The sequence below is a fragment of the Lonchura striata genome, chromosome 7 (assembly GCF_046129695.1).
Source record: "Lonchura striata isolate bLonStr1 chromosome 7, bLonStr1.mat, whole genome shotgun sequence".
NCBI lineage: Eukaryota > Metazoa > Chordata > Aves > Passeriformes > Estrildidae > Lonchura > Lonchura striata.
Genome location: NC_134609.1, coordinates 6,166,908 through 6,193,281, shown reverse-complemented (window position 1 = coordinate 6,193,281; position 26,374 = coordinate 6,166,908). Strand labels below are relative to the sequence as shown.

General features: G+C 37.7%; 1 protein-coding gene across 1 annotated transcript in view; it reads right to left on the bottom strand.

The window, feature by feature from the left end:
• Window positions 1-26,374, bottom strand: part of BMPR1A (bone morphogenetic protein receptor type 1A) — a 72,412-nt gene that overhangs the window by 11,052 nt on the left and 34,986 nt on the right. Inside the window, exons 2-5 of the mRNA XM_021536184.3 lie at window positions 25,300-25,421; window positions 10,208-10,415; window positions 1,394-1,556; window positions 21-123 (exon numbers count right to left, since the gene is read on the bottom strand). Of these exons, the coding sequence (XP_021391859.1) occupies window positions 21-123; window positions 1,394-1,556; window positions 10,208-10,274 (333 nt within the window). The 5' untranslated portion in view covers window positions 10,275-10,415; window positions 25,300-25,421. The remainder of the gene's footprint in view (window positions 1-20; window positions 124-1,393; window positions 1,557-10,207; window positions 10,416-25,299; window positions 25,422-26,374) is intronic.

Here is a 26,374-nt window from a genome sequence, read left to right as displayed (position 1 = left end):
TATAAATCTCATTTTTTCACCTTGCACTGGAAGTCTGAACCTTCATACTTCATGCAGCCAGAAGCAAGCGTGGGTTCTCCATGTTCATCCTCCTCAATGATAGCAAAGCAATGCCCATTAGTTCTGCAATATACATAGCACGTGTGCTTTACCAGCATGTTTTTCATTGAATATTCAGAATTAGTTCACCATGAACACATTAAGAATTCTAGAAAAATTCTTCAATATAGTGGTTACCATCCAGTTTGAGAATAAAAGACCTCCAGAGTATTCTCAAACAGCACACTGCAGGGATGCTTTCTCACAACACAGATACTAAGGAAAACAAATTTAGAAATAATTTTGTTTGCCAAAAATCTATTTACACTTATTCCAAGAAATGCAGATATGGAAAGCATAATGCCATAAGGTACCCTGCACATAGACACTGTGTGTTTTTAACTAATAGCCTCATTATCAGCCTAATGGCCTGTCAGCTGCTAGGTCAGACAAAAATTAGTAAGGTCTATACAGACTGCATACACTAGAGGGCAATAAAAAACCAATAAATACCAAGAGGCTTGAAAGACAAAATACTGGAACATTTTCTCAGTTCAAAATCGTTTCTAAGTTCTGCCTGTGTTTACATTTAAAAAGACAGCAGTGTTTATTCTACCTCCTTGGGCTCCACAGAAACTGCCAAGTGACACACTAAGAGACTGAAACCTATGTTGAAGTGAAGACTCAAAGTACAGGAGGCAAGTAATATGTTTTCAACTGTGTATATTAATTCTTAGGGAAGAAAACAGAAGGGCCTTGAACATGGAATTGCAAATGGAGAGGAAAAAAAGAAAAACAATGACATTTCAGGACATGAAAAAAAAGCCACCTTAAGCAAGCACATAACCTGTGCACAAGTCTGTTATGGTTCTTATACCTAGCAAAGATAAAACTTCCCTCCTGTCTCTACATGTCCACAGGCTTTTCTTTATTTTCCCCTGCCTTTCCCTCATATTCTGTAATTATTGAACATATAATAAGAATTCTCAGTAAATGGCTATGTTGTTTACACTACCTTTTTGACTACTAGGTGAAGAAATAAGCAAACAGGTGGTCATGTCAGAAGGCTTAGATTTGGGTCACTTAATACTCACCCAGCTCTAAAATACCACAGGGTTACTTAAAACCTCTGCCTTCAAAGCAGTTGCTAGGCTTAAAATGACCAGTTGCAAATTGTTCTAAGGTGTGGTGAAAACAGAGATGACCATGGCTTTTAGCACTCACAGAACATAATCAATTATGGTCAGATCACCTGAGAGAACCTTGCTCAGCTCCAGAGGTAGTTTACTTGCTCTCTCAAAATCCAAAATAATATTCTTCAAACAGCCTCTCTTATCTTGAATGCAGCACTTACATGCATGTGTTGTTAATAGCATCATCTGGACAATGTCCTGAGCAGTAGCATTTAAGAAAAGGTAGGGTGTCCTCTGGAGCAAGTGTTACTCCATTTGCTTGTTTCTTTTGGTCAGAATTTGTCTTCATTCCTGTACCATGAAGCATGCTGTCTGGCTTTTGACCTGGACACAAAAAATACAGCAAAAAAAAGTTTGCATCTCCAGAGTTTCATAGGCAAAACATGACAACAATTATTATATTTATAAATGAAGTATAGAAGGCAATCTCCTCTCCCAAGATTATAGTAAAAATCTGAGTTGATAATTTTATTCTAGAAAAACTCAGCTGACATATTTTGTACTTTAACAGCAGATCTTCCAACCATGTATAATCAATAAAAACAGAAAGATATTTTCTCTTTTTGAGGTAGGGCAGGAAAGCAGTGGTTTAACTGGTTAGAATTCTCTGAAGAAAGCTTCTCTCATTCATGTGTTTAGAAAACCAAAATGCTGACGGCTTGATAACCACAACAAGAATAATTTTATGCATGACTGAACATACTTAATATGCAATTTTCTAATTTTCTGAAGTAATTTTTTATAGATTCACAGTCTCATGGAAGAGCAGTAATAACTCCAAAATCTCTTGGTTTTTTTGATCTCTGTATGCATTAGTACTTCAAAACACAGCTAAAGTAAATCTTGTTTGCAAATTAAATTTCAGTAAATGACACGAACATCCATCCAAATGAGCTTTCACAGAATAGAAACAGGGCTACATCATGTTCCAAGCAACCCTCAGTTTCTCAATAGTAGCAGATGTAAACATCATTTGTTCTTGATCATATTATTAAAGTGCTTTTGTGACTGTAGGCATTCAGAAGAAAACATCCATTTTCTTCTTAGTGAAGAACATGCAGAACAAAAATGATGAACATTATCTGCCTCATTTGGAATATGCCACGTGATTACTAATGAGCTGAGAACATCTTTACCCATCTCCTTCAGCTTTATCATACACAATTTTACCAACAAGAAATCTCTTTCTGTTGACCGCCTTGGCTCTAAATCCTCAAGGTATGAACCAAATATAGATAGAAGAGCTGTGAACAAACATCATTTGCACTGACACAGATTACAGCAAGGCTTTGTGTGAAGCTCAGTGTTGGCAAGATAGGCCAGCAGCTTGTCAGCACCAGCAGAAGCTTTTACAAATGTAGTTATTAGTAAATAAAATGGAGGTCACAATAAAAATTTCAGTTTTCCAAGGAAAAGAAACCTGACCATGAAACTCAAGAGTGTCTTCGAACAGATTCTTGGGCCTCCTGTCAGACCTAGCAAACAGGAGCTGTAGAGTGATGAGAATATTAGTATCCTGTTGTACCTTGCTTGAAACATGTCCAGAAAAACTTGATTAAAACCTCTTGCAGATACAGCCCTCTGCATCACTCTACTGTAACAGCCACTGTGTCATTCAGACAAGTGTCAATTAAATATTTGTGAAATTTGATCCTACTGTACTGAAAATAGCAGACTTGGCAGATTTCCTCATCTGGTTAATACAGCACACCTAGTGAGTGTCCAATGCAGCAAAGTAAAACTGTGCTTCTTCTGCATACAACTAAGAGAATATCCTGAGAAATACACCATTACCTAAACACTGAAATCACACAGCAGTGCTTTATTTAATATGTGGTCTTCAAAGAGTATTTCAGTAATGCCCAAGTTAAATAGTCCTGATCTGTACAGACTCTTCACAAAAAACAAGATCCAGTGCTAGAATAACAGTAGGTTATAGGTATTTCTGATTTAACCAAGAGGAATCCTGCACAACTGAAACAGCTCCTCCATCCACCCGTCTCTTTCTACATATTTCTTCCCAGCATAAACTGAAAGGTAATTTTAATACTTTGCTAGAGACATTACACAACATTCTGTATTCACATATAAGAGATGCTCACCTGCTCAGAGAACAGGTAATTCTATGTAATATTTAAACCAAAAGCCACTGCATATGCACAAATATTTTCTAATTTTGTTGTATTACTACAGTATCTTTCCCAATTGATGTTATAAATCCCTCTTGTCCTTGAGGGACATTCACATGTTAAAAGTCTTTATGGTACTTTATGATCAGTGTCTTACAATCACTCATCCATTTTTCTACCCTGATCACTGAATGCAATGTTTTTCAGTTTATTAGATGAGAAATCCAAGGAACCCTAAAAGCATGGCTTCTCCTAGCTCAGAACAGAAAGAACAACATTTTTGTGCATGTCTGGCATTTCTTAAAGCAGTATAATTCTCTGTAAACTAACACTGAAACATGACTACAGGTATGCCAACCTTTTATGCTAAAACTGACATGAAATACATTTTCCCTCTTAATTTATTAAAATGGATTGCATTATGAGATTTATGAAAAGCACATACCATATAAAATCGAAAACAGATAACTGTATTCTCAAAGAAACAGCATCTTTGTCTTTTGTTCAGTTTCTACAGGCAAAGATTTTTATTCAAAGCAAGAATAGACTACAATTTCATTATTTTTGTAATGTAAAACTCTGTAGCAGCCTGCTTTCATCTTACAGGTAATACCTGAACTGCACAAAAAGGGGGGGCAGCGGGGGGGGGGGAAATCACTTCACTCTTGCATTTTTACTTCCTAAGACTGTAAGCAGAACTCTTCTTAGAAAGGAGTTTTGAGTACACAGGGAAGAGAATAGGAAAATTTTGAGGAAGTTTGGGATTACTTCATGAAAGTGTTTTTAATTGCCTCTACCTAGGATACCTAACTGTATTTACTGCAGTACTGCAATTCATCCTCAACACTTCAAGACACATTCGTGTTCATCTTGAAGCTGCTAGGTATGGGGATGGGAGTCAAGCACAGAAAGACTTGGCTTCCACCCACCTTAGATGTTAAGAGGGCAAATGAAGGCCCTGAACTCACAGGATGCTTCATTGCTATTTTTCCTGATAATAGACACTGAGTAAATGAACAAGAGAGAACTAAGCATAGTTGAAAAAAAGAACATCTTGCTCCAAGGTTTATGTGCCCACCCTCAGAGCTCCAGCTCTCAGACATTCACACTGCTGCATCTTCCTCCTGGGAACAGGACAGGGAAAGGGAGGATCATGTTTTAGGATCTTGTGACACTACACTACTTGATGTAATTAATCTCTTCTTTTCCATGACACTTGCAGTTGTCACTCTGCAGTACAGCATAGAAACATACATACACAAATCCCACATAACCTTCAAAGGTGTAAGTGCAGTGTATTGTGCACAGAAATGCAGCACCCAGAGACTTCAGGGACAGCACAGCTTCCTTTCCATTATTTCCTAACCTCCACCTGCACAGAGCTGCTGGAGCAAAATAATATACATGAGCAACAAATGAGCTATCACACACTGGAGAGCTTGTTCAAGATCCTGGATCACTTCTAGCCTGTTTATCCAGCCTTGAGAATGACAGCACCATAGACCTCTAAACATACAAACTGCCCTGTAATGTGTATTTTACTGCATTACGAAGTTACAACATTCAACAAAATATCAGAGTAAAGGTGGAACATTCTCCTAACTTCACTGCAGTGTAAGACACTCATGAGAAAAAAACTGATGGGACTTCAAGTTCTGATTTTGTCTTCTGCTCTGCCCCATCATAGACTGCATTTATTGTCGATTTCTACAAGTGTGAACAACTGTTACAGACAGGACAACATTTAAATGGTTTTCTGTTTAAAATTGAACTCAATTTTAATAAAATAAATAAAAAATTCAAAAGACAATAATAAAACAAATTGTTAAAACGGAACAATGTCTGACAATTTATCATATCCAGCCTTTGATCAAAAATATAAATTATTCAAAGCACTGCTTCTTCCAGTCACAGAAAATAACTTAAGACTATAAAATTTATTTCAAAGAAGCACAGGATATTAAAAATCTCACTAGGTTAGAAATCTAAGTCAACTTGAAAGCACACTCCAAATATTAATATTAACATGGATAAATCTTAAAAATGTACCGTGCGTGAGACTGCAGCGTTACTAATCACTAAAACCCGAGTTAACCTGCTTGCAATGCAATGCCAGGATACAGATAACATTTCATTAAGTCTTCTGATCTAAGAAAAGATTTGTGTGACCCATAAAAAACCAGCTCTATGAAATGCAGACAGCAGTAAGTGTAAGAAGACAAATACAAAAGCCAAATTATGCCTACAATTTTTTACTTAATTGTATTCTCTCTTTCTCCACAAAGGAAGATCAATATGGCCTATAGCAGTCAAGTTGTTTGATAGGTTTCTGAGCTCATAATATAGGTGTTGTCCATAAAAACATTTTTATTCCAGACTACATTATCCTTTGAAGGGATTTGTCCTAGCAGAAATACAGTGCTAGAGGCATTTCTTTGTAGCTACTCTGATCCATGCTTGCAAACTCTAAGAAATTCAATATATAATTAAGAAGAATCATAGTCAGAAGAGCCCCTTCACCTGCCTCCCTGCTGGTGCTGATGCACACTGGGCTCTTTTCATCAAAGATGAAAGTTGTACCACTGTTCTTTATGTTAGATATGCCTCCCTCATGAAAAAGGCATACCTTGACATTTTTATGTGGTAGTTCTAAATTACTTTTTCTTGCTTTAGTATGCAGATACTGCAAAATCCCCCAATCCAGTAAGCACATTTCACCTTTCTGCCTATCACAAACTTTGATAATGATTTAACATGTTCTGTTATGTGAATTAAACCTAAGTACAACTGACAGAGCTTGAATACGATACTAGCACTTGCTCTTAAGAGACAAAATAGATTTTTTTAAAAATCAGAAAAATTGTATGAGTGCAAAGAAAGTATCTTAAATGCTTCTCCAAACTCTGTGTTTGGCAATGTAACCATAATGCTCCCTATAGTGCTTTTTTTTTGTATCAAGGCTGTGATCTCCAAAGACCAGGCATGTTAGAGGTAGCTCCATCTAGCAGAACTGGTTCCCAAAAATCACAGCATGTTCCCAGACTGCTGGTTTAAAACCTCTCTCCTGTCCTTCCAGCTTTCCCAGGAGCTACATCAGTGCTCAACACAGACAGGCAGACCCTGCCTCCTCTGCTTCCCAACCTGCAGTCCTCAGCCTCTGCTCCCACTTCCCTTTCCCAAGTCACTTCTGAAGACTGCTCTGTTCTTATGCACTCAATATAAAAGATAGAGACTCGAAAATTTTGTGCATTAAAAAAAAATGTACAATGCATTGTAATTTAAAGGGCTTTTAAAGAATAAAGTTACTTTAAATGCAAAGTTCTAATAAATAAATAAATAAATAAACTTTTAATAATTCCTTGGATAAATTTTAATCAGACAAATTTAGAAGAACACGGTTGCTGCCCATGTTTTAAATACAGATGCAGCCATTAACTGGGGAAATCACCACTAAACAGAACTAGTGTTTTCAAATAATGAACCAGCTACTGACAACTGTAACTTCCTTCTATAGCTTTTAGATTTTTGTTTCAGATTAGTTTATACATTTAAATTCAGTTAACTACTTCACCTGAAAATGAGAAAGTACATAAAGTTTTTTAAATGTATCTTAATATATACCTTATCTATGTCAAGTATTTGAATAAAAGTAATTAGAGCAGTGAACTAAAATCAACAGTTTTTTTTTTCATTCACTAACAGTGGCAAGTTTAACTCCATTTTAATATTTAATATTAACACTTTTTAAATTTGACTTTTAATATATGTTCATACATATCATGTAATATTAATACATTTTTGGTCAACTAATTTACAAGGATTAAAAAACTGGTCTTCTGTAGTGTCTCTGAAGAATATATAAAGGTGTGATGAACCACATGGGAAGTAAACTGACAGCAATGAACAACCAAATTTATGAGAACATGCTTAAGTAGATGCTAAGCACTTTATTACTGCTACATATATTGATCAGACGTGCTCATCAATGCACTGTAACAACTAAGAAAGTACTCTACTTGGGAGTAAAACTGATCCTCTGCATGAAAACCCTGCACTACTGGGAAGACAAAACCTGTTTACTGCACTCACAAGTGTAGCTGAAGCCCAAGACCTCTTGACTTAGATCAGAAAAAGGAAGTGGATGAAGATGCAAAGCAAATCATAGACTTAAAGCTATTGCAAAGGCCTTCCACAGCAAGAAAGGAAACACAAATGTTTTAATTGAAGAGGTTGCTATTAAGTCTGATCATCTGCAACTCAGCCTTATTTCTGACTATTTCTCAAAGTAAGTGAGGAAGTTCCAAAGCTATGAAGATACAACCCAAAGGGTAACCACTGGGTCCCCCTGCTGCATAGTACCAACCTGAGAAACTGCAGCTATTCACCAATAATGTCATAGAATTGCCTCTGGTTTTTGCTGTTACTGTAAGAATATTTTCACAGTAATCAACACATGCAGCCACTTGCTTTTTCAAGTTACCTGTTAAGGAATCTGGTATGTATATATACATGCAGCTATACAGACACATTTGCTTTTATCATTCTCTCAGGTCTTGGTAAGCTCTGAAATTCCTAACATTCTGAAGAACCCTCCAAAAAAAACCCCAAGAGAGCAAACCATTATCCTGGATGCCAGACACTGAAAGTACACACATGGGTTTCTACATATTCTGCTTTTTCTTCCTCTTTCTGTAAATCACACAAATTCTCTTCAATTCTTCCTAATTACTCTTTTTCATCACTGTTGATTGCTTTATGGTGCATTTTCCAACATCCTGCACATATTTCCTTTGTTGAAACTGCTTTTTCAATGATTTAAACTCTTCACTCTAGATTGTCTCTTTCCTATAAAAATTTAAAATGCTTTATGACTATGATCTTAATTCTTTCCTCCCCCATGAATCTAGGGGAAAGCAGAGAGACCTGACTGGTTTTTCCTCACCACCCCAGGGAACCAAACATAGTTTGTATGTTTGAAGAAAAGCCCTTAGGCAACTTGCAGAGAATTAACAACACTGCAATAAGCTCGACATTTCCATGGCTTTCAGACCTCCCTCAGTATTGATCTGAAAGTCAGGAAAATTTCTAAGATAAGGACATTTCTTCTTTTGAAGCTGAAAAATAATTTTCAGTCTTTAAACTTAATTTATCTATATTACTTACAGGAAGTTATTTTCTGAACTGTTATTAATCACCACGATCATGGAAGAAGTTAAAGTAATTTAATTTTAAGCCCCTAGAAGACTTGCATATTTGTATTATTATTTCTATTTGAATCTAGAGAGGAAAAAGAAATCCTTCAATTGCTATTGTCTATTATTAAAATGCTAAATATTGACTAATGCAAAGGGGCAACCATGACTTCAGAAAAAAAACCCAAAGCATATTACTCCCAGCTTCCTCAAGGGAACAAGGGAAGAAGCTGGTCTCTTCAGCCAGAAGCAGCAAAACTGCTTGAATACAAATACAACAAGTAACACAGCAAAACATTATGTCTGAGTATTTTAGAGCAGAAGAGTTCTCTGGAAGTCACCTGGTACCACCACCTGGTCAAAGCAGGGCCAACTTCCACATCAGAACAGGTTGTTCAGTCATTGCAGTAAAGTTCTGACTACCTCTAAGGACGAATATTGTACTACCTGCCCAGGCAGCCTGTTCTAATATTTAACCACATTCAATCAAAATTTCTTTCATAATTTCTCAATGAAATACTCTGTAGTTTATTCCCATTACCTGAACTAAGCACCTTACAGCTACCGGCAAATATTTGTAAATCTACTACAGACTTCAACTAAGCTATTTCTTTCCAAACAGATGTATCAAGCTCAAGCTTTGAAGAGATAGCTCTGCTATATCCTTTAATCTCATATTGCAGATTCACACCAGAAACAGAACAAAAAGATCAGCATTTGAGTACTTACCAGGCTTCTTCCTCTCCCCATTTTAATGGGTTCATTGAATTGTTATTCTTGAAAGTAAATATCTCACATATATCTCAAAATCAAGCACTAAGCAGTAATTGATCTAAGTATGGAATAAGGATATAAACCCTTTTATATTCAAGTATTTAAATGGCAGTAACAAATTTGTTTTCTCTATTTTTTGAAAAATCTGGAAAGCTCTGTGTACTTAAACACATGAGGCGTGCACAGCTGGGAAAACAAACTTACACAGAGACCCAACCAGGATGCATATTTTCAATTCAACCCAATTTGACAGAGGAGTTAAAGTTCTAATGATAACTGGATTTCCAGAAGTTTTTTGATAATTGGTGTATGGAAAGACAAGAGACATACAAATGAGTATCTTTTTCACTAAGATAAGATGAGTGTCTTATCTTTTCACTAACTGAAAATGAGGGTATCTGTGAATAGTCCATAGCCTCACCTTGGCCCATCAGGTAGGCAAAACAAGTTAATTTAGATTAGTTATGACATACTACCTCTAGGCTGCTAAGAGCGTCAAAAGGCATGGGGAACTGTACACTGCAAGTTTTTCAGTAGGTCAAATTAAAGGGATCAAATGTTCACACACAGAGGGAACTGAAATTCAGAAAGGCAAGCCTTCACTTTTGATGCTCATCCAACTTGCTCTGTAACGTACTAGGCATTTTTGGTATTGTTTCTATTTAAGTTTTTGCTAAAATAGACCTAATCTATACTACAATGAATGACCACTAGAATGTCCTCCTTTTTAGGGAAGCATCCATATGGCACATCAGGCCAGTAAAGTCACCTGCCTGCAAAAGAAACTCCAAAAGAAAAAAATCCTACTTCAACCACTGGAAAATGCAAAACTCTGTTACAAATCAGAAAGATAAGCTTATTTCAACTAGTTTATATTTACCTTGAACATGGAGAATGATAAGCAGATAGGCTCCAAGCAATTGCTCATGAACTCTCAATCGAGTCATTGTTCACTTTTAATCCTTCCTGTGCAGGGCAACCAGCCCTTCTGCTTGACAAATGCTAAGCTTGGTCTGTTCAGTGAAGCCTAATACAGGATTCAGTGCTTGACTGCAAGGATGCTTCTGTGGCTTTTCCACCTTTGTTTCCTGGAAAATACAATAAAACAAAATGTTTAAAAAATTCATGTATTTGTGAAAAAAGAAAAATCATTCAAGATGGTCATCATGCTGAGCATTAACCAACAAACCCAACAAAAAAAACCCCAGGTGTTTATTAACATTACTATCTGAAAACATTAGCTAAGTTTATTATCTAACTGAATAGCATGGTTCTTCTGAAATATAAACTGTTGGTAATAACTCACAGGGATGTTTTCATATTCCTATTAAAAATATTAGGTATGTCAACTAACTGGTCACAGATGTGTAATTTTAGACTTGCATATAGCTGTTAGAGGTAGTATTCAATGGATTTAGCATGTAAATCTGTTCGAAAACTGTTTACTTTACAGAAATGAAAACTTCTTTAAATTATTTTCTATAAAAATTAAATGCAAGTGGTGACTTCCCATAATACTGTGGGGGAAACAGTAACACCATGTTAGGCCACCTGTTGAAAACTGCTGGTAGAAAAGCTTTACTGCATAAAAACCCCAGCCTCTCTGCTGGATGAAAACCAAACTTACATTAAATTCAACACTTAGTTTGGCTATCTAATATACTTATCTTGTTGCTTTTTTCTCCTAGAAGAGTACTGCAGAAAAAAGACAACACTAACTGTAATTCAAAATCATTACATCCTGGATTCTTAAGCTGTGTGCAAAATAATTCCTCCTGAAAAATTTGCTCCACAAATAAAACATAATTCTATTCTTGTGCAGTGGGTGAACATACAGCTAAGACAGCCAAATTGAGTAAGAAGTCACTTTTTTTGCAGTAGTTGTGGTCACGTTCCGCTTATAGAACTTTTCAATGGTGATGCATGAGGGGAGCATAATTGGGCCTCAAAGGACTAAGAAGCAGCTTGAACACCTCAACAGTTCCTTGTAACAAAAGTGAAGCTGCACAAAGATGAACAGAGCCCTGATTTTGCCTCTCCTCGGCCTCGTTTCGGTGGGGTTGACCCCTCTGACCCCTGTCAGCCTGGCGCTGCTCATGAATGGCAGAACGGGCGTTCGCTGGGGATGGGCAGCAATTACTGTTGGTGGCCGCTTCCAGCATCAATAACTCAATCTGTGTGTCGGCGAGACCCAAGGACTTTTCATTTTAATGAGTCTTCGGAGGCATTTAACATGGAGGCAAATTAGCGGCTGAGCCGGGAGGTGTCCGTCACTTCCAATTTCAGCGGGTGCGGCGCGCCGCCCCGACCCCTGGCCTACTTTTCACACGTCTCTGACTTCTCCCTAATGCAGCCACAAAGAGGGAGCCAGGCACCCCGAGCCCATGGCAGCCGTGGCCCTGGCCAGGATTATGGCCAGGTTGTGGTGGGATGGACTCGGAATCGCGCACTGCGCAAACGTCTGGAGCACCAGGAACTTCAAAGTAAACCTCCTGGCCAGGCAGAGGGAAAAGTGATGCGACAGCAAAAATATTCACTCTTTAGTGTTCCCTATGCCACAACACCAATTCTGACAGTCAATAAGGAATGTCCTCTTAGTCACAAAACATCAGGCCAGCAACATAAGTGCATAAGTATTAATGCTTTATTCTATGTTTCAACGGCAATGAACTTGTAGTCCTCAATAAAACATGTGGAATTTGAAAACTGCCAACAGCTTAATGCAGCAATAACAAAGGCTTTATTTATGGTATTCTATCAAGCAAAATCAAATTAATCTTAGTAATAGTCTGTTTAGAGTATTTTTAAAAATAATTTCTGTCTTGTCCAGTTTCAGAAGGAATATGTATTTGCACTGTTGTACATTGCAAGAGTGGGAGTGTTTAAAACTTGGCAATCTTGCCCCCCAGTTCACCAGAGGGGCACACTGGCACAGGAACATCTGTTTGCCACTGTACCACAGAGCATGTTACAAACCCCACCCCCCCAAAAAAAAACTAATAAAAAATTGAAGAAATTAACCATTTTAATGCAACTCACTCCAATTTCATAGTGATTTTTGTTCAGTGACACACTCTAAGGTAGTTTCCAAAAATGCTGTCCAAGCCTATTAAAAAATAATGTTCTCCACCAGTATTTTGTAGCCCTATCTTCCTTCCAGTAATACTTCCCTTTTCACATATACACATATATAAAATATAATATTGTATATAAAACCATGCAATAAAAATCAAAGCGAACAAATTCTAATTCCCCATTTTAAAACAAAAAATACCCTTCTAGACTCCTGTTCAAAGAGGAAGACTAGCTACCCTGGCAAAGGCACAAAATTCAAAGAGCAACAGCTGGAATTTCTCCAAAACCTGCCTGATATAACAGTTTAGAATGACACAACTAAATAACCCCTTGAAATATGTTAAAGCACCAATTAGCACTTGGAATGATACTCTGCTAACAGAATGATGCTGAAGAGATTCAAATCCATAAGCCAATCAGTTGATTTTAAAGTTCTCAATCTCTTTTTTACTGTAGCCACAAAGAAGTGTTCAACTATAATCCACTAAAAAGTAACTTATTCATCAATGGTAACACCTGATTTTTCTGCACTGTATTTTATTATCCTTCTTAGTAACAGTTTATCAAAGAAAATGCTTTTATTATTAAAACTGTGTGGTTTTTTTCTGAACTAGAACTCAGCAGTGAATTCACAGCATTGTCACAGCAGTTCAGCCCTATGTTCTACATTACTCCAAATATATGAAGCTGAAGTGTAAAAGATCTCTCATGTGGCCCAAAACAACTCTGAAAGAACGAAGTTCAGTGGTAACTGTTCTTTAGATGTGGCTATGTAATATTTTTAACAGCATGATCCCCAAACCAAGTGAGCTGTGCTGTTCCAAATTTCAATAAGGAATGATAGTGGTGAATGTAACAACAAAGATAGTATTGTATAAGGGGAACACATGAAAGAATGTCAATCTTAGACTTCACAAGAATTAGAACATACAATCAATTTCAACAGACAGGATATTTCAAACCATTTGCAACAGTACATGTAACACCAAGTTAATGTATTTAAACACAACAAAACTAAAACTTACTAAATGGTTCTCTGATGTGTAACTGGGGCAAGAAGCAACTTAGGTAACTATAAGCATATTACCTCAATCACAGGGACTGTTTTAAACAGGACTTTGAGATGAACAGAATGCCAGAGATAAACTGAAATGTCAGTCTACGTTAGTGTGCAACAACAACTTTCCTGGAAGATTATAAAAAAACCTGATATGGTGCCACAAAGAAAATTACTCATTTGGCTGAAGAAAAGAGGGATTATAAGAACAGTAAAGAATTCACTACAGGGCAGACAAGTAGTTTCAAGAACAGAGATTAGCAGCCTAGTTCAAATGGCATTTGAGGACCTTGATTCTTGATTCAGCTTGACTGAAGAATACTCATCTTTTTCATTAATGAAGTAGGTACAGAAAGCAAAAAACTTTTAAAAAATGCTGACAAACAAATTGTCAGTTTAACTGAGTGCTGTCTTTATGCAGGAAGATTTGGATCACGTGAAGAACTGAAGTAACAAATACAATTAAGTACACCAGCATAAAATTGGAAAAGTCATGCATATTGGTAACTCCGGGGAATTTCTGCCTCATACAGACTAGAAGCTCACACAGAAGAGATAGCGATGTCCAACACCAATTGGTTACAGAACATCAGACACATCCATGTGATGTGCCTAGGAGAAAGACACAAACACATCTCTAGTATTTCCCAGGAAAATTTCCCAGGAAAAACAGCAAGGCACAAATAGCACAAAGATAAAATGATTGGTGAACTCAACATCCATCTAGAAGGATACTATCTCAAGGAAAGAAAGACATTTGGAGATAAAAAGAAAATAATACAATTAAGACAGTTAAGATTGATAGGGAAATAACTACACTTTGACAACATAACAGGAATAAACACAATGAATGACAGACAACTATTAAATCTTAAGAAAATTACTGGTTCACCAACAAGGTATGGATTAGCCATTACAATTCATCTGGATAAGAAATTAGAAGGCAATTCCTAACCACTGGTTAAAAGGTTGTAGGGCAGATTTTCAGACTAAATAGAGTCCAAAAACTTAATTAGTCTTTAGTTTTCAAAGGCCACCATCTCATGTAGCTACAGGTGTCAGGACAGGAATAGACTGATCTGGGACTGCATTTCATTATTCTTAATACAAAAAGAGCTATAGTTAGCTTCAGTTTATCTGAAGTCAAACAGTCAAATTTAACCAAGCTCATAACAAGAAGAAAGTTTCAGATTGTGTACTGTGTAATTCTGTCAAATACTTGTACAAACCTACTTTTTAAATGTGTTTTTATTATTCTATTGCAAGGCATGCTTACACAAATTGTTGAAACGTGTCACAATGAAACAAACACTCGAACTACCTATGCTTGAGTGCTGTTAAATATGTTAAATTAAACAAGCAAGGTAAATCCACCCCCAAAATCTGTCAAAAAATCCTACAGTTGATGAAGAAGACTGCTGGCTATTGCAAGCCAAATGGCTACATGGCCATCAACAAGAATAACTTCACATAATGCCCTATTTAGGCAGTCATCTGTTCAAGCTCACAGAAATAATTCTCCTGAACTGTGGATTGTGTAAGAATTATTTAAAACTATTCCTGACTGCATACGTTTAAATGCTAAGGGACTGTAAATTATACAAGTCCTTTCTCCTTCTAGAAACTACAATGAAATCTGAAATGCTAAATGAAGCACAACTGTGTGTATTATATACTTCTCAAAAGACTGAAAAAAGAAATCTTAGTTCTCTCTGTAGTACATAGAGAACCATGTGTTTAGAACACATGCGCTGCAACACATTTGTTAATTCAAAAAACACAAGTCCCTAACAACAGGTTTTTTGAAGCAGGGGAGCTCACAGTCTCAGTAAAGGACTTCTTATTTCTGACCAGAAAAGCCACCAAAACCCACCTTGGACAGTCAAACAAAAGATTTCCCACTGCTGAAAAATATCAAATGTGTACATCATGGCAGAATTCAGAATCCAAAGTACTAAATTATGATATATCTGTCTGTTTCATAAACTAGGTTGTAAACTGTGAATAAAAGCCTAGCTCCTTTCTACTGTGCCCAGCAAAATTAAGTAACTGGGGATGCCAACCACTGCACTCATGAATGTCCATCCATCTTACTGTTATTCTGATTGTTCAATTAACTAACTGCTACAAGGTTTCTTCAATGAAATTAACTGCAACGACATTCAGCAAAATTGTTTTCCATTGCAATCAGGTATTTAGACATCTCCTAATGTGTTAGAAACATGACACATTTTATTTGAACATATTCAGAAAAAATGTCACCATACAATTTTTATTCACCTTGACCCATTTCCCTCTTTTCTCAACTCCTTCACTTGGGAAGTGATTAGCTGGCTTAGAGATTCTGGCCTTAGGACAATTAGCAAATGGACACCCATGCTCTTTCTACAATGACATCAACTTCTGATATTCTACCCAGAAGCTATCCTTCTCATATGTTTTTATAATCTATTTAACATTTTTGCTAGTTCCTTACTGTCATACCAGTCAATGTGAACAAGGAGAAAAGTCTCCACACATAATGCATTCCATCTCTAAATTTAGTAACTACAAATAGAGAATCATAACTTAAACCTCTTAGATCTCATTCATAAGAAACATATTTTTGTTCACCAAACATAAGCAGCAAGGAAAAAAAAATCAAAACTGTTAGAAATTTTACATGTCACTATTAAAGATATTTTGGTCATATTATACTGCCTACAAGACTTATCACACATTTTGGCTCTGAGTTTCAATAATTTGACACAAAGAATATATCTGGGCTGAGGAAACGAAAAAGCTGGGCCTCAGTCCGGAATATATGTTTGCTCCCATTTTTAGAAGTGGACAAAGGACCCTAAAATAAGTGTGCCAGTGCCTTCAAAATTACAAATGCTTTCACAGAAGGAGTTTATAATATGCAACATGCCCTTTAGCACTATTAAGACTAATGAATGTTTTCACAACCATACAGTATTTTTTTTGTAATTTAAGGACAGTTATTCATTAACCTATGCAAAAAAAGACCAAAAAAAAAATCAGATCCAGAAATTGACAGGTTAAGCATTCATTTTACTTAACTCCCACGATCTTGGCTTGCTTCTGCTACACCTCTAACCTCTTCCTAACCTAGAAGAAATTCACAACTTCTTAGTGCCTCCAAAGCGAAGGTGATTATGCAAATTACAGAACTCACGAAGAAGAGTTCTGCACAAACTGGGTTTTTGTTTGGTGCTTTAAGAGCAAATGTTTCATTTCATGATGCCTAAGGAAAACCGGCTGTATTTTCGGCGCTGACTTTAATCAGTAAGAAAGCCCGCTGGACGAGCCCTGCTTTTGCCCCGTGTCAGTGCCATCGGTGTGTCCCAGCAGAGGAGCGGGACCGCGGCACGGCCCTGCCCGGCTCGGGCCGGCGCGCAGCTCCGACCCCGGCGCGCCTCCCGGCCCGAGCGCTTCGCCCACCGCAGGGAGGTGTAAGCTCACTCCCCAGCAGGGACACGTCGCTAAAGCCTACCTCTCTCACGCACAGCCTTTTAGAAAATGTGGCTGCTATTTCAAACACACATCACTTGAATTTCAGTTTTTGGTACAAAGGAGAAAACAGCAGCCACGAAACCGAGACAACTCAATACGGGGTTTGGGGGTTAGCTTTTTTTAACATTAAAAAAACCCAAGACTATAAAGTACTTGTCTCCCTCTTGCCCTCGCCTCTTCCAGCCTCAACTCTCGTTCTCTAGGTAGTGCGATTTTCCAAGGGCGCTGGCCAGCCGCCAGCTCCACAAAGCGAGCGGGAGGCGCTCCCCCCGCGGCCCCTCCCGGCAGCCCAAGGCGCCCGGCCTGACATGCTTTTCAAGGCGTGCTAGACTGCAGCGCAGACTTTCTGGCTCCACTTCCATTGTTTGCACGGCTGCTTTGCTCCTTATCCAGAGCCTGGATTAGCATAAGAATACTGTCTTCCCCCTCTGCAAGACAGCTCCCCTCTAGAAGACCTCCACCCCTTAAGAATAAACAGAGTTGAGTTACTGTATTTTGGGGGTTTTCTCTTTAAATCCTTTTTTTCCTATTCAGAATTTGTAGAAACAAATAAAATAAATAAAACGCTAAACACAAGTGAGGCTGACAAGGCTCAGAAAGGCCCGATTGCATAGATTAGTAATTACCAAGGTCAAAAGAGTCAACACCTGATAATGCCCGAAGCCCTCACACTCACATTGTGGACATGAAAGTTATTAATGTATACGCTTTCCATAGATAGATGAAAATAAATAAATTTAGGAAGAAATCACAAAAAGGAGCATTTAAATGCCCCTTCCTTTTAATTTACACCTGGAAGATGGAGTTTCAAATTACTGAGAACAGACGAGAAACAGTACTTATGAAAACAACTCTCAGCCAAAAACCCCTCCGAACTGCAAGTGGTGATGCCTTTACACATTAGGGGAATCTGCCTACTTACACATCTGCAAACCCTTTCCCCCGGAATGTGACAAAGGGACTATGGTGTCCCTTTTAGAGCAAGTGCCATGTGATCTAGCATTAAAAAAGGCCGACAGAAAAGCATTTCACAAGAACCGAACTGCTTGCCCTCACAACACTTCAAATTGTCAACATGGACCTATTTTTTTTTTTTGTTCTGCTACTCAGAAGGGAACAGCTGTTCAAGTGAATTCGTATGTTTCATGAACAAGATAAAAACACACTTGTAAATATTACTTCATAAGCAAGCAGTGTAATTTTTAAATCATCAAATTCAGCACTCCCCACTGCAGTGGGTGAGAGATGAGCTTTCTTTAACAGTCTTTGTTCGACACATACAAACAGCAGAGACAAGACTAGCAAGTTGAACATCATGAAGATTTGCTAATACAAAACGTTGCTTGGCAAGGTAAGCCTTAATCCTCACTTCCACCGGCTTGCCATGCCCATGGAGGCACTGGACTCTGCTGAGAGGAGAAACCCCTCCCTAGGAGAAACTCCAAGATGTTCCCACAAATCACTGTAAATAACACACAGATATCCCCAGAGGAGGGGTCTCCATCAGACTTCCAAAGAGGCATTTTAATAGCTGGATGAGACAACTAAGTGAAATTGTAGGTGTTTCTCCTTTTATCCTCCTCTGAACGACTGCTGTGGCAGGGGGAAGTTGTTTTTTAAGTATTTTTACTACAGAAACAAAATTTTAGATAAATTTAATTTGCAAATTACATTTACCTAATTAGTTTGCTCTTTGTGCTAGTTATATTACCCTTATAACTTACAATTGCAACCTTTCTTTTAGTCTTTTGAATTTTAATGAATAATTGACTAACTTTTGTCATCTGTGAGCCTTCACTTCACCCTGGAAACTTATGCTGAGGATAGTTTTATAAGATTACAAACTCCAGGCACAGAACACGAGTAGGTTATCACCTTCACAGCAAGGACAAAAGAAGTGAGCAGGTATTATCAGTGGCAAGTTTAGAATAGCCTAAACTAGAATCATTCATTAGCTTACATAGAATCTGCAAAGTGTTTAGATATTCTCATTATCAGAGTGATAAATGCTTATGTGTAAAGTGTGACATGCTCACCTACAGAATTACCTCACAGATAGTGGATATACTAAACTAGATTGCTATATTAAGAAAGTACTTAATAGCTTTCTTAAAGGAGAAATAATGTAAAAATAATTATATGCTGCATTCAGCATCTATTTTCATCTGCAACATTTAATTTCAACATGACATATGTAAGAAAGTATTATTGCTCTGGGAAAAATTTCCAGGACTCTAAATGTATGTGTTTGAGCGCTATCTCATTGTCAGTGTTCTTCAAGTCTCGCTGAGATAACAACAGATTTAATGCAACCTTAAGTTAAACTCTAAGTGCATTGTAGATCTGCTTGGTTAAATAACTGCAGAAACAGCATGGCATGCACATGCACAAATACTCCTCTTAAGATTAAACAATGTATTTTCATCAAATATAGCTTCAAAGACATTTCCAAACCCCAACACAGTAATCTTTCAATAGATAGACAAAAACAGAGTTCAAAGGTAATGTTTACTTCAACAGTTATAATCCTCTATTTCCCTGCACTGAAGTGCTAAAGCAATACTGTTAATTTATTTTTTTCTTTTTTTCACACAAAATTCAAGAGCAAACAAGAGCTTTCTGGGCATGAGTTTAAATATCTCACATTTGTAATCAACCAACTACACCAGTTCTTTTCTCCGTGCAAAAAGGTTATTTTAAACACACTATGAAACATTTTTCAACTGTTGCACAATGCAACTCAGGAGAGCAAGAAATCAACATACAGGGTAGAAGTTTGGTTTGGTTTTAGATTAAGTGAAGTTCGCATTCAACTAATAAAATCTGTAATTTTTTTTTCATTCAATCTTTGCTTTTCTCTCCATACTGTAAGACAGCAACTGGACTAAGACCTAAAGGAACGAAAAAGGTACAGAGATTATATGATATATTCCTTCTATGAATTTCACTTTGATTCCTACTTTTCTCTTTGACCATCATGGTGTACGATTTAAACTGCCCATACTCAGTATTACAGGGATGACTTGGACACTATTTTTTATTGCAAACATTTCCCCCACTCTCCCTCTTCAAGTTCTCTTAAACTTGAAGGTGTCTCCTCTGATGTCTCAACAGTTCCTGAAGCTAAAAATCTTAAAAGTAAAGCCATGTTCCTCCTAAGTTACCTCTTGCATTAATTTTGGCAATTAAATTATTCCCCAGTCATTCATGATCACATTCTTAAAAATGTCTCATTCTGCCTTTTCTTATGTTACTTCTGTCAAGACTGTTATTCCATCTAGGGGTGATTTATTCCTTCCACATCTTCACTATCAAAACCTTCTTTCTTTCAGGATTCTTTAGCTTACATGAATCACCTCTAATAGGATGGAATTAAGGCTGATTCAAATTAAATCTGTGAAGGAAAAATTGAGGTTACAGGAAAACCACAGATTCCATAATGGGAAACAATTTTTGTTGCTAGTTGAAGAGAATACAGGATTATTTTTGGCAGAGAGAAAGGGGACAGAAAAGCCTTCTCTATCGAGCACTATATAGTATCTTGTAATCCTTTACCACATCCTAAGTATTTTTCTATTTCCCTTTTTTCTTTTGAGATTTTTCACACATTTGAGTTAAGAAGCGTACTGAAACCAAACCAGCAGATGAAAGACTGCAGTAATTTATTGGGTCAGTGTGACCAGGTTTTGGTAGCAGGGGGCTAAAAGGGATGGCTTCTGTGAGAAGCTGCCAGAAGCCTGTCCAGCCAATGCCAGCTGGCTCCAGGATGGACCCACTGCTGACCAAGGCCGAGCCCAGCAGGAATGATAATAATGCCTCTAAGATAACATATTCAAGAATGAAAAGAAGTTATTGCACAGATGTTCCTGTGGCCAGAGAAGAGTGAGAATATGTGAGAGAAACAACTCTGCAGATGCCAAGGTCAGTGCAGGAGGAGGGGCAAGAGGTGCTCCAGGCACCAGAGAAGATTCCTTGCAGCCTGTGGTACTGCCGTGGTGAGGCAGATGTGCCCCTGCAGCCCAGGGACAACCACGGGGATGCAGAGGTCCACCTGCAGCCCGTGGAGGAGCCCGCAACACAGCAGGTGGATGCCCGAGAGGAGTCTGTGAACCCACGGGAAACCTGTGCTGGAGAGGGTCCTGGCAGGGACCTGCAGGTTCCCTGGGAGGATTTGTGACCCCATGGGGGACACCCATCAGAGCAGGGTGTGCCTGAAGGACTGCACCCCAGGGAAATGACCCACGCTACAGCAGGGAAGGAACTCTCCTCCCTAAGCAGCAGCAGCAGGAACATGTGATGGACTGACCATAAGCCCCATTCCCCACTTCCCTTCACTGCTGGAGAGGGGAGGTAGGGTGCAGGAAGGAGGAAGGAGTGGGAAGAAGGTGTTTTGAAAATTTCTACTTCTTGCCTGGCTCTAATTTTGTTAGTAAGACATTCAATTAATATCCCCAAACTGAGTCTGTTTTGCCTGCGATGGTAACCAGTGAGTGACCTCACCTGGTCTTCATCTCCACCTATGGAGAGCGGGGTGATAGAGTGGCTTTGGTGGGTGCCTGTGTAAATTTTGAAGACCAATAAAACAAACTTTTTTTCCCCTTGCCAATTAAAAAAGTCTTATTAATTCAGAGATTGGTGGTATCACCAAACATGAAATTTACTGAGAGGAGGGGAAACCAAGTAGATTGCAAGTGTACATTTGCAAATGCCAAAACAACTCAAAGGGCACGAAACTACAAGACACCTGTATAAATATCCCTCACTGCCTTCTCAAAGACTTCAGAGACTCTCCTCTGCACAGGCAGACCCCTTATCACTTCACTTTCATCCCACTGGAAGCCTAGGACTGAACTGTTTCTGTAAAAAACTTTCATATACTTTACCTGCCAACTGAAACAAATAATTGTTTTTCAAACACCAGCAACTTGAATGAGCATGTTTGAACGAGAACAGGAATTTCAGATCTTAGAACAACAAAATGCGTTTGAAGCATGGTGAAGTGTAGCCATTTGGGAACCCCTCTGCACATCTACACTGTGGAAATTCTCCTAACAGATGTGACTACTCACCCCTCTACCATTACTCCAAACAGATTCAGATTTTTACTCAAGATACCCTAAGTTCCTGTACTACGCTGTACATTCAAAACACACATATTTTAAGGACATGATAAAAATATCCTTTCTTTACATAGACTTGGCTATGGCACACAAGTAATTTTTAAAGGATGGTATACATGTGGCTTAGAAATAAGAAAATTAGAATGTTTTTATCACAGTTTATTTATAAACATTAAGGATATTATAAAAAGTCTCTTCTCTAAAGCAGACTTAGATTTTTTTAAGCTAGTAAGTAGCTGCTTATTATTTTAATATTTAGTATTTTAAAATACATTTAGATTTATTTTAATTAAATTCTGTATCAACTGCAACATTTTAGAAACACTTCACCTAACATTTCATGAAACTTTTTGTACCTTCACAACCTTGGAAGCTCTGGAGAAGGACATGCTTGACATTCTTTATGTTTAGAGGAACATGCTCCATAACTAACTACTTAGGACTGCTTCAAAATAGTACCATCAGAAAGAAACATTTATCTGCTTTGTTTTGGCTCAAGGAGAAAAAAAAGGAAAGAAAACAATTCTTGAAAGCAAAATTAATCCTTGTATTAATGTTTAGTTGAAACTCACATTTTACTATTCCTAATCTAAACACTAAATAGAAAAATAAGCAAAAAAGGCAATCTGGTATGTTTCTAATTACATATCCATGTTACAATAATCCGGTTGCAAAATATATTCCTATCAATACAAACATCTTCAGACTGCAATGCAAGTGCATTCCTTGTATGGTGTTCTCACTGTAAGATCTTGTACTCTATCCTACCCCATAGAATTTACATCCTCGGATACAGAAATAAAATAGAAAATTTAGCTTCCTTTTACTACACAGGAACTTGTCTAGATTTCTTTGAAATCTGTTGTCTTTGACACTTTCAAAAGGAGCTCCCGAGCCAAACAGAGCCAACATAACAATGAAGGGATTCTCAGCAGCTTAATCTGACCATGCTGAGCCTGACAATCTTGACCTAGCAATAGGAAGGCTCTTGTTTTGTGTGGTCTGATGATGAGACTACTGGAACAAGATAGGATAAGCCAGGGGCAATGGTACTAAGAAAAGTCCTGTTAGGAGGACACTGCAGAACAGAGAAGCCCTAGAGTGGAACCACTGGCACTTCCTCTTTTGATCAACTGGTTCACAAGATGACATGGATGTCTGGTTCCTCCACTCCTGGAAAATGCTTTGAGCACACTGACCTGTATTTCCCATTAGTGGTTTGAGCCTCAAGTGGCTCAGCCGGTTTGTTATGGAATTAACTCCTAGCAAATAGCTTGCCACCAAGGAAATTCAATGGCAGCTAACCCAACCTTATAAAATTGTTTCCCAACAGAACAGAGAGGATCTTAGGTAGTCATGATGATTAATAAGAAAATCATTGCAGGAATACCATTTCATCACTGGCACCCTCCATTCTGAAACACCTGGTATGTGTTTCTGGCTATTGAATGAATGAGCACCATCACATAAAAGATGCTCCCACCCCTGCTGGTTTGGAGGACACAGAAAGATGACAACTCTAAGGACAGTAGAAGCTGAAAAGCAGGAAGTTATTACTAAACTGTCAACTAAAGTTATTGGTGCAGCAGTTGTCTTTAATGTCCTTCTAACTCGTGCCTTGCTGCAGGCAAGGCAAACTAAGGGAGTATTTGACATTTTAATGGGTGGTGCTGGGAAGTCATCCAAGTCCAGTTTTCAACATACCAAAGAAAGTAAAGTGATCATACAACCAGTATCTTTCTATTAACTGAAGAGACAACACTATATGGGACACCAGTTGCAGAAGGGAATTGAGTTCATATAACCCTACTGATTACATGTGATATACTAATCTGAATCACTCCAGCTGCATTGCACTAGAAATGCACAAATTCACAGGTGTAATTAAGACGGAACTATTTACTAAGTAAGAGGTAAGAAAATTTTACACCATCTCACAAAATAGAGTAGAATTAGCAAAAGTACAATGAAGGATTGTATTACGGAGATCCCATATTAAAGAAAGATAAAATAAACTATCTTGAGAACTGTCAAACATTTGATACTCTTCACTGAACCCTAAAATGGAAGAGACAACCAAATAAATTTAATCCAAATTTCTCTCTGTAAACCAATCAGGAGCTAACGAATAAACTATCAGGCAGCAGTTTTAGATACAAAAAAAAAGACACCTTTTGTATATAACAAATACTTAAAACTAAACCACTCACCTTCACTGTTTTTTGTAGGTGTCCAAACCCATAAATGGGCTCAAAGACATACCTGAAAGCATGTCAGGCAATGAAATACAATACTCTTGATCTCTCATTCAGGAAGCACATAAAATGTCTGATCAACACCTGGGCAATGTACGCTGCTAACATCTGGTATTTATAGTATTGCCCTCTTTTGGCATTCATGATCAATTTTTTTTTTTTTTAATCTTTGCCCTTTTGCTGTTGAAATTCAGGCATAAAAGGTATGAAAACAAGAGGCAGTACACAGGAGCAGGAATAATTAGCACAAGGATTTGTTTTTATTTGGTTCTGATAAACTCCCCTCTTCTTGCCATTTCTGTGCTTGTGGACCTAGAAGCCCATAATCCCTAGTAAAAAGAGAACTGTGTGAAGATAGAGAAATTTTGTGGTGGAGAGGTGTTACCATTTAATTTTTTTGTCAGATCAGCTATTTACATACAAGGAAAGCAAAAAACAACTTCCCTCCCTCAACTGCTTCTAATACTACTCGTATTTTTTAAAAAGACAGTGGGCTAGAAGGTAGAAAAGGTAACTTGTGAAGATGGCTGGGGATGTGTGTTTTATGTTTCCCTTTTTAAAACAGTATCATGTCCAAAGTTTTCAACCCAACTACTTATGCTCATGTCCTGCCACTTCACACTGTTTAAAGCTTTTGCCCAGTCATATCAGCAAAATAACAGACTAAACTAACAATCAACTAAAGCATTAGTACTATTCATGACTAAACAGATTCTACCAAACAAAATTTGCCTGATATTATAACTCTTTTCCAATGTACCTCTGTACAACAGATGACTCCGTAGTTGTCTTTTTTTATAACCAAGATACAGACAGAGACTAGATCAAACAGCTGTTTTAAAATGGTATTAAAAAGGTGGTTCTGAAATTTTTTACAAGATATGGTATCTAGCATATGCTTTTTATCCCTGAAATACTCAAAATAAAATTTTGCATGCATTAACCTTACCTCCGAATTAGGAAACTGAATGAAACTGTATTGCACTTCAAGCTTCCTCCAAACTGTTTTCATCTGTACTTCCACTTCATTAGTTCAAAGGTGGTGTTATGGAAATGCATATTTCTACTGATCTGCAAAATACAAAAAGGATATGATTAAAGAGATAGCTGAAGAAACTGTGTTGACTGTTTATGGTCTAGAACGTGAATTGCACATTCCATATACCTGTATCTGGAATTACAGAAACCAACTCCTGTGATGAGCTACTCCCAGCCAGAAACTTCCTAAGAGTCATGCATATCCAACAGCTGCACAGATGCAGCATATTGTAAAACACTGACACAAAAAATAACTTAAAAATCATTTTACTGTTATCAGTAATTGATCATATTAAAAATTAACCAACAAAAAACCACTCCAATCCTTTAGCTGGAAAATACCTTTGAGATCATTGAGTCCAACCTAACACCACCTTGTCCACTAGATCATGGCACTGAGTGCCGCTTGAGTCTCTTCTTAAAACACCTCCAAGCATGGCGACTCCACCACCTCCATGGGCAGTGCATTCCAATGCCTAATTATCTTTTCTGTGAATAACTTCTTCATAATGTTCAAAGAAAGGACACATTGTTGGTGACACTAATGGAAAAAACAAGCCATGCACAATTCAATCTTTATTATAAACACCAGGGAATCTGTAAGACCAAATATCCACTGGTGTCACATCATTATTTCCAGTACACCAGAAACTACAATACACAGAGAAATAATTGATAGGTTTTTTTTGTAGCTGTGCACAGGCATGATTACTCCTGAAAAGCAAGCCAAGAATTTAGACAAAGGTACTGGCAGTCAGGTGAGTTTGATTTTTGGTTTGTGTTTTTAAACTGCTGTACATCCCAGCATCAGAGGAAGGCCTGGCACAGGCTCTTACCCAGTTCAGTTAAGGATTGTGAACAAGCCTGACTTGTGTCAAGTCCCAGCATTTTCCAATGCATTGCTGATAGGTAAGATGGGCTTACCAGCTTTGTTAGTTTGATTCCACAGTGAGCAGATGCCACCTATTGCCAACTTTTCCCATTTT